Source organism: Chaetodon trifascialis, chromosome 11 (genome assembly GCF_039877785.1).
Source record: "Chaetodon trifascialis isolate fChaTrf1 chromosome 11, fChaTrf1.hap1, whole genome shotgun sequence".
In the NCBI taxonomy this organism is placed as follows: domain Eukaryota; kingdom Metazoa; phylum Chordata; class Actinopteri; order Chaetodontiformes; family Chaetodontidae; genus Chaetodon; species Chaetodon trifascialis.
The window spans coordinates 21539101-21552611 of record NC_092066.1 but is presented as its reverse complement, the minus strand read 5'-3'; the positions used below and the strand labels follow the sequence as shown (position 1 = coordinate 21552611).

The 13511-nt window shown below is 42.5% G+C and overlaps 1 protein-coding gene across 8 annotated transcripts in view; it reads right to left on the bottom strand.

Moving 5' to 3' along the window:
• Window positions 1–2670: 2670 nt before the first annotated feature.
• Window positions 2671–13511, bottom strand: part of ctnnd2b (catenin (cadherin-associated protein), delta 2b) — a 165046-nt gene continuing 154205 nt past the window's right edge. For 4 of the 8 annotated variants that reach the window (XM_070973592.1, XM_070973596.1, XM_070973593.1 and 1 more), the window contains 7 exons: window positions 13205–13355; window positions 10878–11127; window positions 10055–10148; window positions 9757–9883; window positions 6768–6896; window positions 6213–6289; window positions 2671–4598 (listed from right to left, as the gene is read on the bottom strand). In XM_070973592.1, coding sequence (XP_070829693.1) covers window positions 4335–4598; window positions 6213–6289; window positions 6768–6896; window positions 9757–9883; window positions 10055–10148; window positions 10878–11127; window positions 13205–13355 — 1092 coding nt within the window. In that variant the 3' untranslated portion in view covers window positions 2671–4334. The remainder of the gene's footprint in view (window positions 4599–6212; window positions 6290–6767; window positions 6897–9756; window positions 9884–10054; window positions 10149–10877; window positions 11128–13204; window positions 13356–13511) is intronic. The other 4 variants (XM_070973594.1, XM_070973597.1, XM_070973599.1 and 1 more) reach the window with 1 other exon arrangement.

Below are 13511 nucleotides of genomic sequence, written 5' to 3'. Positions count from 1 at the left end.
GTTGTTGCTGACAGAAACGTAAGCTTAAAAATACTGTCAAATATTTGAATGGACCAACAAATAATTATACTGGGGAACTTAGGCTGATCAGATAATGTGCTGAGGTGGAACATTTCACAAACCTCTGTTGCTTCATTTCCTCAGCAGCAGAGAAACACTGAATGCTAGAAGGAAGGCAGCTTGAGGGAGAATTTATTAAGTCTGCAGCATGTTGTTTTGAACTATAGGGGTCCTGCAAAGAATATTTCTGGTGTAGCGGAGATAAGAATAAAGATGCACATCAGCGTCCGTCTCATTTGTGGAGCTGTGACTGACACCAGGTCTGTGCTTTGCGTTGCACTCCAACAGTGCATGTGTAATGGAAAAAGACGTGACCTAACCCGAAGCTCTCAAAGATAAAGCCTGCGCCTGTGGTGATCTATCTGCAGAGACTAAAATGGCTGCCACCCTGACCTGTGCTGCAGTTTCTCTAATGACCACTAGAGGGGACTCAGGACCCTTTAGATGTCAATATAGACACGTAGCGTTAAGATAAACATGTGCTCCCAGGTGTGCTCAGGCATACACATGGCCCATGAGTATCTGAAATGTGCTGACCTAGTGGATTATACAGAGCTGAAATTTAAACAGGACAGTGCTGGAATACATGACCCCGGTCTCACAGCATTTGTGTTATCTTGATCTCAGTCTCATGAGTGTTTTGACTCCAAGTTGTCTCAGCCCTGGTCTTTGGTCTGTTTTTTTTTGTCTGTCCTGCCCAGCTTTGCAGCTCTGGCAGCACACTGGTCAGGCTTTTCAGCTGCCACTGATCTGTCAGCCCACCAGGATGCACAATTCTTTCATTTACAAATGCAGGTAATCCATATTTTGCATAATGCGTCTGCCATAACAACCCATCACCATCATTTTAGACTTGTATTTTTATGCACAAATGTATAAAAGGTATCAGACTTTGATGGTTAACTTGTAAAATGTTTTTTTTTTTCTCAGAGTTGTAATCATGATTTTAGTAAATAACACAAAGTTTATTCACTTTGTTTCCTGTTTTATCACATTTCAGACTTTTCAAAATCCAAAGAACTGTAGAATATTAGGCACTGTTTTGTTTTTTGGTCTTACTCTTTACTTGGTCTCAAGCCCATTTGGTTCTCTTTCAAACTGCCCCCATACACATGCACACACACACCCACACCCACACCCACACAGCCCCTACCGTACTCACACTATCAGTGCTCTCATGCAAATAATAATACTAATACACCTCACGTATTTTCATGGTGTTTCCACTTTCTGGCAACTGATGCCAAATTGTTGGAGTGTCCTTGAATGCACCAGCCAGGAGAGCTTTGAAAAATGGTCCCTCTTTGGAACTACAAGACCACACAACAATAACCGACTGACTGAAAAATTGAAGCAAGACCATGTTCACTGTGATGGATTAGTCGTCTCAAGCAAGTTTCAAGTCATTGAAAGAGAATTTGCATATAAGTACTGAAGGAGAGGAAAGCAAAGGCTGCATGGAAAGTAGGAATTCAACCTGAAAAGCTTATGATGCATCAGGACTCGTGTAACATTCTGTAGTTTTTACACAGAGAACCAGGCAAATACTCTTTCAAACCACGAAAAAGGCTGAAAAGACACTTTTTTTGGCAACAGAACAAACAACCACTGAAGTCAGAGGTTCTTCGATGGTCCGTTTATATTTTTTGGAGCAGTTGCAATCTGTTTGAGGCAATAGAAAGATTCACAATTCTCTTTTTAAAACACGTTTGGTCTAGCAACAAAAAGGTTACCGACGTTATATCTCCATACAGGTCGTATAGTCAGGTTTTTTCTGCCTAAGGATCACAAGGACATACATAACGTTGTCAGTTTCCAGATGCTCACTAACAAATACAGTACATCTGTTTTTCATCCAGTGTTTTTGTGGGGACAGTTGCATTATGAGTCATTTCTCAAGCATCGGAAGATGACCTCTAGGACTTCTAAACAGCAGTGGGTAGGGAGAACCAGGGTCTGTCGTCACGTTTTACAATTTAGCCTTTCTCACGTTCGAAAATAAAAACGAATAAGAAATCAACATTTACATGTAGTTTCTGATTTACTGACAACAAATACTCATGCAATCATGGGTGCATCTTTTGCTAATTAGCATCATGAGACTGACTGATTAGAATTGGGGGGTTTCATGCACGGGTGATTGTTCTTTGTTATGCCGTTTGAAACAGTCACCTGTGATATGATCGGGACGCACAGCTGATCATCAATAGTTTGCTATCGATGAAAAGGGGAACAAACATTTTGGGCACAGTTAAAATACAGACATGTTGGAAATACTTCTCGTGGATGTAGCACCTTTTCAGACTGCTTTAGTGACAACATGGATCCCTGGGCCCTGGTCTACTCTACTCCACATAGCAACAACATTACTACACAAAGTCGACAATTTAGTGTGTTGACCAGAAAATAAAATGTGAACAAAATTCCTACATGTAGCTGTTTTTTTACAAGTCTTTTTCCATAATGTTGCTGCTATAAGTGACATCCACATCTGCACATAAAAAGTATATATTTATATTTATATAATATATATCCGTACTCTATTAACAGTTTTGTCTACCATGAAGTTAGAATTGCCACCCATCTCTCAGAAAAGTTTTTTTTTTTTTTGTACTTCAAACATTGATTATTTTACAACACAGAAATGAACTAAATTTGTACAGCTTTGGAGGAAGCGATGCTCCGCCTGGTCACAGTCCCTCCGTGGTTTTCTTTTTTTTGTTTGTTTTTTAGTTTTCTTTTTCTGTTTTTCTCCCCAGTCCCGGTGCAGTTAGACAGTTTTCATCCCAGTAAAACACAGTTTAGAAAAACCAAAGCATTTACAAACTGGCATCGTTAGAACCACAAGGATGTCCGGCTGAGAGCTTCAGCTGAACTTGGACCCTTTAACACGCCTCGAACTTTCCCCCCTGCCTTCTTCAGCTGAGGGGAAGTAACCCTTGTTTGGCACGGTTACTATATACACAATGAGCGCAGTTCACTCAAAGGAGGGGCTCATGGGAACAAAAGGGGGGTTTGGAGGTGTTCGTGTGGAAAGATAGCCGCCAAAAAAGCAAAGCTAGCCTCATAGAAATGAGTTTTGTCATGGAAAAGGCCGCTCAATTGTTTGAGCCTCTCTTTAGCTGTTTTGGCAGCTGGACTGTCAGCTATTCTGTGAAAACTGTCATCTGTAGGGCAGTAAAAGGAGCACCATGACCTACCAGAATTGATGCTTCAATACCCAATTCATACCCAGTGTTTCACATTAACGTCCGTCTGGAGCTATGATATGAACTTTGAAAGTCTGAGTGAAGATACTGTGTGTGATTGCATGTGTTTTGTCTTTTTTATTGGGGGTGAGTGGGGTGGTTAGTGAGGAAGTGAGGTTGACCCAATGGCGAAAGGCCTGACATGACACAGAAAATAGTGCAATGTACAGTACACAATGCATCTCCGTAAATGTACAGTGTACATCAAATACTATACAACCAGAATCAAGAATTAAAAAAGTAGAAACACAACAAAAGAAAAAGAAAAAAAAAGAACCTGTTACAAATGACAAAGTCCAGAGGCGTTCTTTGCCCAGAGGAGGAAACATCACGCTGAAGCCATAGAGAGAAACAAAAGTTCATGTGACAGATGTCCTACATGTCCTACAGCTCTGCTTCTTGTGCTTCACATTACTAAAAGCCATGTTGCTATACCACATATTTACAGGACTCTCCTGGGTATCTCTCACACATTCTATTTGCAATCCAAAACCTTCCGTCCCCCAGTCCACTGCTCCATGTTTCTCTTTCACTGTCCTTCTTCATCTCCACATCTTTCCCTTCATGTTCCTTCATCATATCCGTCCCTCCTACGTTCTGTATCCAGAGGCCTTCAGGTGCAGGAGGTCTTTCAGTCTGCTGAACCTTCTAGGAGTAGTTGATCACAAACTAAACACAGAAAGAAAATGTGTCTGTCGGTTGTGTTGGTGGTGTGCATGCACATGCATGGCCGCTCCTCTGTTCGCTTCGGTTCCTCCTTTGTCCCCTCTCCCTCCTCCCTCTGGTGTCTCTGAAAGGAGTGTAATGTCTTAGGTTTTCTCCTCCTGTCTCTTGTCCTGCACTCCATCCTCCCCCTCGGTGGTCCTGCTATCTATGATGCTACTCAGGAACTACAGGGGAGGATGGGGAGGGAGGGAACTGTCCTCTCATCTTCTTTCCTCCACTTTTTAAACTACCCCCTTCACCATCCTGTTTCCCATCATCCAACCTCTCCTCCTCCTGCAAATCCTCCACCCTCGTCTCCCCTTAGACCCAGGAGTCTGGTGAGGCTGGATAGTGGCTGGTCTCATAGTTGAGCTCGCTGTAGGGCCGTGAGGCTGAGTAGAAGTCTACATAGTTGCCAGTGGATTTGAGGCCCTGCAAGTGCATGTTGAGGTCACCCTGTGGGGGGCGCCCTCCGGCATGAACCTGGTTCTCGTAGAAGGCCTGGTCCTCGTAGGGGCCGCTGTCGGGTGGGGGAGGGTTTTGGAAAGGAGGGTAGGGCTCTGAAGGCAGGCCCTGAGAAGACACCTGTAAGAAAACAAAAGAGATCACTGAGATAAAAGTAAGATTATGATGGATACGTTCAAAACAGCAACAACAAGTGCTCTAAACTGAAGATGCAAAAAACCCCCAAAACAAAGTACAGTTAAAATACCTGTGAAAGATTCATAGGAATAGAGGGACACGCAGTCACAGATTTACATGGAGCTATGGGTCAGAAAGCACTTTGCCACAAAGTACTGATAGCTTTCAGACAATTTGAGCACTTAGAAATAATGCACTGTGCTAAAAAACATTAAAACTGCCCTTTAAGAAATCAATTTGGATGTGACTCCTCACATTTCCATATTTTCCTCAAACAACTGTTACCATCTGCGAAAATACTGAAATTTCTTCATAAATTAGACTTTAACAAGAAGCAAATCCAGACTAGAACCTGACGTTTAACAAAAAGGTTAGCAGAGCTCTAACCAGACTACACAAAGTGAGGTTATGAGAAATAATGTGTGTGTGTGTGTGTGTGTGTGTGTGTGTGTGTGTGTGTGTGTGTGTGTGTGTGTGTGTGTGTGTGTGTGTGTGTGTGTGTTTGAGAACTTTTACACTGTTCTGGTTGTCTGGAGTGGAAATGGGAAGGTGGAGCTGAACACCACCCGAATAATGTGTGAGCTGCTGTAAGACGGGCATACAAAATGAAGAACCCATACAGGTGTGTCCTCTCACACAGGATATCAGTGAGACATACTGTATGGACGTGACTCCACTGAACTGAACTGAAACTGGTTTTAGTGTAGTAAGTTTTGGTGGCTGGCTGCCCAGTTCATTTATGTAGCTAGCAAACTGGTATGGATAGCATTCATGATGCCCAGTGATGTACATTGCTGTGAGACTGAGATGTAACGAGCCTGGGATATCGCTGCCAAAGGGTGGGTGGGTAATATGAAAGGCTTTTATTGGCAACAATGCAGAATCAAATGGCAGACCCCAAGAGCAATTCATTACAGTATTCCTATAAAGCATAAATGGGACCTATTTGGACTTCATAGTATTTTTATCCTCCTTGATGTCACTATTTAATTCCCATACAATAAAGGGACGGGTTTTGCTGCAATATTTTATGTCCACCTAGAACTATTTATAGGGTTACTATAGAGCAGTTCCTTCTCTTTAAGTCTATATGAGTCATAAAGCGGTAAGAGGAGCTTGCAATGCAGCCCTGAACACACGAATGTTAAGAGAGAGAAATGCAAAGAGCAAGAGAGCGAAAGAAAGCTCCTCTCGTCTATTACGTCTAGAGTGTTGTGGGTCTTTAAATGTTTTTCCCTTACAGAGCCAGGGACGCCCAAAATTTTGAGGCTGAAATGTAATAATACATCTGGCTTTGGTGTTTCCATCCCCCACCCCTCTGTTAGCATCTCTCTTTTGCTTGTTTCATGACTAGTGATCCTAGTAGCTTCCTTTAATGACAGCTGGTAGCAGGAATTCATCACATAAAGGAAGTGAATACTGAGATCAAAGCTCTGGTACTTGTCTGGATTAACTGCTTCACGATCCCATTTTTAGGGGTACAACAGTGGTCACGGACAGTATGCACATGTAATGTATTTATGAACATTCTGAACACTGAAAAGTGACTTGTCATACCTGATTATACTTCAGGTCATCAGTAGGCGACACATATGCTCCTCTGAGTAGCGTGGAAGACCCACCAGAGATTTGACCTGCAGAGATAGAAAGGGATGAAGACTTCAGATGCTCTGAACCCTTTATTCAGACATTACTGTACAGGCAGAGGAGTGTGAGCAGGCTGTCAGTGTTATCAGGCGGATGTGACAAGTAATTGATTAGGAAGGAAAGGATTAAAACGACAATGAACAACGATGATGTGGGAGAGTTTGGAGCTCTGACAGTGTGCAAAAATATCTGCAAACATTAACATAATGAAACACTCGCTGAAGACCACGAGGAAAATGAAAGAAACCAAACAAATTTGCCATTTGCTTTCTTGCTGATGGTGAGATAAGATCGATATCAGCCAGACAAGCTGCCAGTGTTTCCAGTCCTTGTGCTAAGCTAAGCTAAGCTAACCATCCCCTCGCTCTGGCTTCATGATCACTGGACAGATCAGCACCATCAATTTTCTCATCAAACTCTCTGCACACTCATCTTTGTGTCAGACATGCAGGATGGACTTCTTACCCGCCATGGCGTCTTTCCGGGATGTGTGTTCGCCCTTGTTGCCATGGTAACTGGCATTGCCAGTTGACTCGTAGTCTGCCTTCCTCTCCTTCAATGCCATCATCTCCCTGGGGGAAGCAGGGGCGCTCGCTACACACACACACACACACACACACACACACACACACACACACACACACACACACACACACACACACACACACACACACACACACACACACACAGATAATATTTAGTAATGGGAATATGAGTGACCCTCAATCCATCATCTACACATTATCAGTACACTTCTGGATTCGGAAGGAGGACAGCACAACAGGAAAGAGAAGTATTTAGGCTACACTGGAGTCCTTTCATAGAAGAAAGACCAGGGTGATTTGAAGATTGTACTTCTCTGGGTGTGTGAGATTTTGTATTTGCCTGCCTGAATCTCAACAAAGACACAACACTGAGGCTTCACTGTCTGCATTTCCTCTGAGCATCACCCTGGAATGAATGAAAAACGGGGGCACCGGCTGCTGTTTGTATTGTGACCGTAGATATTGTGCCATTCTTAACAAATCTAGCTTTTTGACCGGGGTGTAATTTCAAAGAGGTAAACACTGAGTCATCCCTCCTGCCTGTGTCTGCTTTACTCTTGCGTCTGTCTTATCTTTCTCTGTGTCTGGCTGCAAGCCGCTCTCTCCACCTGCATTTACTGCATGTACATATTTTCACTACCCACTGGCCTATTAATCTCTTTTTGTCTTAGCATTACTCACCCAACGGTTCGCTCGTACCAAACAGCTCCAAATCAAAAAAGTATCATAGGAAATATGCACACCCACAGTTGGGAGAAAATAATAAATGCTGGACTCTGAGGAGGGTGGTGGGATCAGTGGCAGAGATAATGAGTTAGATCTAGTTAGCCATGTTGGAGGAAACCTGGCTATTGATTCAGTGCCATATGGCTGAATAGTGTTTCCTCTAATATTCAAATCATTGTCAGCAGCCTTTGACAAAGAAGCTGCTGGCTAAGATGCAGCCTGTCAGCCTGCTTGTGAGGCTGCATCTGCTTCTCCTGTATGTTATAACACAGCCAGCACTGATCCGTACTCTCATTAATCCTCCGCTAATATCGCCACTCCATTGTAATATCGGCGCCTACTCTAGCAATTATTCTCTGCCCGCTGCTGTGGTAAACAACTGCTGTAGGAATGTACAGCACTTATGCCTGAGGCTTATAGACACAATGAAACGCTTTATTCCGGGTGTGAAAAATTTCCACAGATGTGAAATGGAAACAAATGATGATGGTCCATCTGCTTGACAATTTTAAAATGAGAAACAAAATAAAAATATGAAATTAGCTTCCAAACGAAAGTGTTTATCATTTTGCCACTGGCCTTTGACAGCCCCATAATATCCAGAATGTTGAAAATATCAGTGGTACCATGAAACCCATTCAAATGGGTAATTTCAAATTGGTTTAAAACATGGCTTGACTAATAGATATTGAATAATACAATTCCCAGAGTGGGCCTTTTAAAAGTCAGTGTCAAGAAATATGATGGAAACAATGCAGCTTTTCTGGTAATAAATCCAACATGCATCATGTTACCTAATGCCATGAAAGTTTTACATGTCTGTCTCATGTCTGAATGAGCACCAAAGTCACGACAGCAGTCTTATGTGCTTTCTTTCAATTTGTTTTTTTTGTTTTTTCAATTCTTAAAAGCTCATGCAATGGTAAAAATTCTCCATTCTTAACAATCTCAATTGAGTGATATTTTGGAGCTGCCATTGTTCATTTGAAAGTGTCTTTCCGCCGGCAGTCAGTAAAGGATGTGGCCATAGTGGACGTGAGGGCAATACCAATTCACTAATTGTGCTTTTCTTGTGGATTGCTTTTGCCATTTCAAATGAAAGAATAATAACGAGGGGTTTTGACTCACTGCCTTGTGTAAGCAAGACAAATAATAAATACATATATCCCCTCCCTGCTATCTATTTCTATTTCTTTGATGAATTGTTACATACAGTATCATGATATGAATTACTGACCCTTTGCTGAGTAATCACCTGGTACATCTGGTATCTGATAATGGTTAACATTTCCGTCAAACTTCCAACACAGCACAAGTCTGAATTGGATGTCCCAGCAGCACAAAATAAAACAGTTAAATGCACATCATGTTCTCCTCATTAAGAACAATATAAAAAATGTATTGCTTCATTATCATCTCTTCTCTGCACAGAGAAAAAGTCAAAGACGAGATTCCTCTCATATTATTGGAGAAGAGGGGGCAAGCTTATCATTTAAAGTGGTCGTTAGAATCCATCACTGATGCAGCCTGTGAGAGAGCGTAAAAGTATTCTGCCTCCTTCATCACCTTTAACTCACTGCTGTTCTCCGGCACTGATGCCGCCTCCTCTCATACACCAGGAATTCAAATATCACAGAAGCTCTGAGGCTCTTCGCCTACAGCCCTTTAATGACTGAATAACAAGATGTCTGAAGGATGAGAAGCCATGACTTGACACCAGCAATGTTACACAGTCCGTGTGTGGAAAGGGTTTTAATTCATCTTTTTAACTAGAAACATTTTGATCACATTATACACGTGCATGTGTTCATGGAAATGTTTTAGAATTAGCCTCTTATCATTGTTATCTTTAATTTAACTGGACATCGCTTTATTCACACAGTGAGTTTCAGAGGATCCAGCCGAAAATTAAGCTCAGGGGAAAATATTAATTCCATTTTTTTGGCATACATTTGTTAAAGAAACCAGAAAAACTAAATCCCTGGAAAGCCCATAGTAGTTAGACCTTTATTTCGACAATGCGAGGGAGGAAAAGGTGGTGCAGCAGAATAAGTTAGCTGTCATAATGTGAAGGTTAAAGCAGACTTCAGCTAGTGGTGTTTGTTTGACCGTGCTGCACTGACGGACAGAGTGATGGAGGACAAAAGGGAAGACAGGAGAGTGGGGAGGGGGGGTAGACTCACCTGATCGATTGTTGGGAGAGGTTCGTACGGGAGAGATGGACGGAGTACGAGAGGAAGAATAAGGTCGCTGTCTGTCTCTCTCTATCGTGGAGGAAGAGCCGACAAAATGGTACTGGGAATAGCCATCCTGAAGAAGATGAAAAGAGAGAGGAGAAGACCGTGTCAGAACAGTCTCCACGAATAACAATATCATTATTACTCAGTTTCCAGTCTGTCAGTGATATTTACAGAAACACCAGCATGACTGACATTTCCCGTGTTAATACAGCCAGAGCACGCTCAGCCATGCGCACTTTACCTTTTTGTAGAGGCTGCGGAGGTCTCTGTATTGCCACATGCTGTTCAGGACTTGGGATGCTGCCTTTACCACTTTAGGACTATGTCTGGGAATTCAGCAGAGAGGAAAAACACATACAGTATAAAGCTTGACGGTTCTTTGTTTTGTGCTATTGAGAGTTAGAAAACATCACAGTGCAGAATAATGAAGAAACAGACAAAAAGCAGAGACATTACACCAGCATGGAAAGCATCATCTCACTGCAGCCTCCCGAGGGGAATTGACCATAGATGCAGAACGAAAACGCTTACGTATCCCTCAAATATGACACTTATATTACCAAATGATCTAATTGCTCAGTTGATTGATTGATTGGCCCGTATTTCATTTTGATCCTCCAGGGTCTGATGCAGCTGAATAATGGCTGTGGGTGTAATTGGCCCATATGGCCTTATCAGTGTCCAGGAAATTAACTTTATTTCTTCAAGTCATTTGGGTAAATGTTAGTGGTTTGGATTCTGGGATTGCCTATCCTGGCCTTGCAGTGATGCAAAGCAGGGAACTTCAAAATATGCGCTGAAGAGCAATCAGTTTTTAAAAGAAATGACGTCTGTCTAAATCTGTGGATTCATGCCTTCAGTATGTGTGAAAACAGATTCTAATCATTTATGCTTGGAATAATAACAGAAATTAGCTTTAGCATGTGATTATTCACTAATAATTAATACTAGCTAAGAGTACTGCCCCATGATGGTACTTCTACCCACAATCTCATATTCTCATCCTTCTGTACCTCTTTCTTTCCAGCTTCTCCCACCTGACAACATCTTCTCATTCGGCTTACTTGTCTCCTTTGCTGCGGGCAATGCCAATGAGCTTCTCGATGCCGCCGGCGTCCCTCAGGGCCTTGGTGTTCTCCATGTTCTTGGTGATGACCTCATGCAGTGCGCAGCAGATAGCTGTGATGGTGTCGTCCGACATGGTCTTCCCCACCAGACTGCTGGCGTTGCCGCCTCCTCCTCCCCCGCCAGTGCTGTTGTTGTTATTGCTGCCTCCAGGCAAGCGGTGCACCAGGTCCCTCATGGCATATTTACCTATTGGCAAGGTGGATGAGGGTAACAGGGTGGGTGGGAGTGGGGTGGAATTGGAGATTGACGGTAAAAGGAGAAAACAGAAAAAAAACATAGACAGTTTGAGCTAATGTAATGCTTTGATCAGGACTGTATGTATTGTGTTATTGGCTAGACTTTTAATTTAACCCTTCCTCTTTGCTGACCCCTCACCCCCTAATCATTTTTTACAGTCCCTAAGTCGACTGTGGTCCATGCTCGTTCCTTTTCTTACCATCAAAACATATGAAAGCTGAAACTCCCAGGTACGACTAAGAAAACAGAGCCTGGCTGGTGGCTGTCAGACAATGATGCTGACTTGACCATGTAATCTAGCACTGGCTGACTACATTTCCCATGACACCCCAATCCTGCTGTCAGGCAATCTTGTCCACTCTGCCCTCTGCCCCTCATTCTGATTGGGTCATCACCCTTGGGTGCTGAGGGCACGCCATGACTCACTGACAGTTCACATCCACCAAAGTGTTTTCCTGCTGTAAAAATCCCCCCGGTGCATAAAGCACATATAGCCCAGATTCATTTGATTCATACATATGAACATACTAATACTAAATATAACAATAACACCAAACACACAAGCTGTACCATACAGACACAAAACTGTCTCTGACTTTGTACAAACTTGCTCAGTTGAACTTTCTTAATGAATTTTTCTATTTCAGCAATAAAAAACACATTTCTCTACAGATAAAAGTAATTCCCACATATAAACCCATTACAGTAAGTTAGCAAACATGATTGAGCCATGTAAGCAGTTTAACTTAACTACTGCCATATACTTGCAATATTGGCAATATTCTTATTATTACAAACATAGACTGAAAATGAAGCTCTCAATCAAGTTTGCATTGCAGCCAATAAACTAACAGTGGCTCACAGTGGACCTGTCTGTGCAGACAGTGTTGATGTCTCCTGCTGAAAGCTCAGAGGATGCAAGGACACAATATGTCATGTCTCTAAGCCCTGTTTACACCTGGCATAAGCAGAAGCACGTACTCATTTGGGCGCCAACAGTTTCATATTTAAGTGTGAAATGGGAAGAAGAAGCCGCAACAGGCAAAATGGATTGTCGTGGATGAGGAACACATGAAACACACTGTCTGATTTCCATCTGGGCCACCAGTTAAAAACAAGCATTCAGTCTTTGCAGATGGAAATGATGTACAGGTTTGAATTTAGAGCAGGGATGTGAGATCCGAGTGCTGTCCACTTGATTGGATCACCAAACATGCATGTTAGTGTCAGGTATACATAAGGCCTAATGCAACGTCATCATGTTAACACAACGCGAGTGAGTGCAGGACAATGAGTCCTATCAAAACATACATGCTTGCCCCGTGGCAGCGGGATATAAGGTTGACAATACAACCTACATACATCGTACACATGAATGGTTCACATACATAGCACACGCACGCACACACACATGCACACAGACAGCTTAGCTCAGAGCCTCAAGCATCAGACAGAGTGAGTGAAAGGAGGCATGAGGTTGTTGCTATGGAGACCAGCAGAAAAGCAGAGTTTATTACAGACATCGCTCGGTCTCTAAAGGAAAATCAAGCACAAACGATCAGTCACAGCGACACTACTATCTGCTTAAAGAGGAAACACTCTGAATGTATATGGACAAATACTATAGAGACGTTTATCTCTTCTTTTATTCAACAAATCCACAAACCCACTGTCAGTCAGCCATCCTCAACAGCAATAACCCCCAACGCAAATGACATCTTCACAGCTCCTTTTAAGTAATTACTGCTAAACATTTCTACTTAAACAAGTATCACATTCATTATTAATGCAAGTGACTAATTCTGTAAGTGGGTCAATACAACTGCACTTGTTTTCAGTGTCATTATCTTCAATTAAAGCAGCATGAAGCACATTACTCCTCTAGTATGAAAGAAAATGACACAAATAAAACTCTTGAAAGTTGACTATTTAACTATTTTCACGTCAACTATTTGACTATTTTCACGTCAACTATTTTGCATGTGTGTTTTTGTCTATCTTTGTCAGCTGTGACTGAACAACTTACCAATGAGCTCCTTGTTCCTGATGTCCAGAGCCATGTTTCTCAGCGCGGTGGCCACGGCACAAACCACCCGGTCATTGTCTATCCTCAGCAACTCCACCAGGATAGGGAGGCCCTTTTCCTTGCGCACCGCAGCCCGAATATACACCGACCACTGGGCGGGACAGAGGGTTGGAGGCGGACAGCGAGAGCATCAGAGCTTTGTTTTTTTTATTCCTTTGCCTTATTGCTGATGTATTCTGTTTGATCGTTTTAACTGATGTACCATATTATGACTAACTCCTTCTTTACTGATATCCAGTACAGGCTA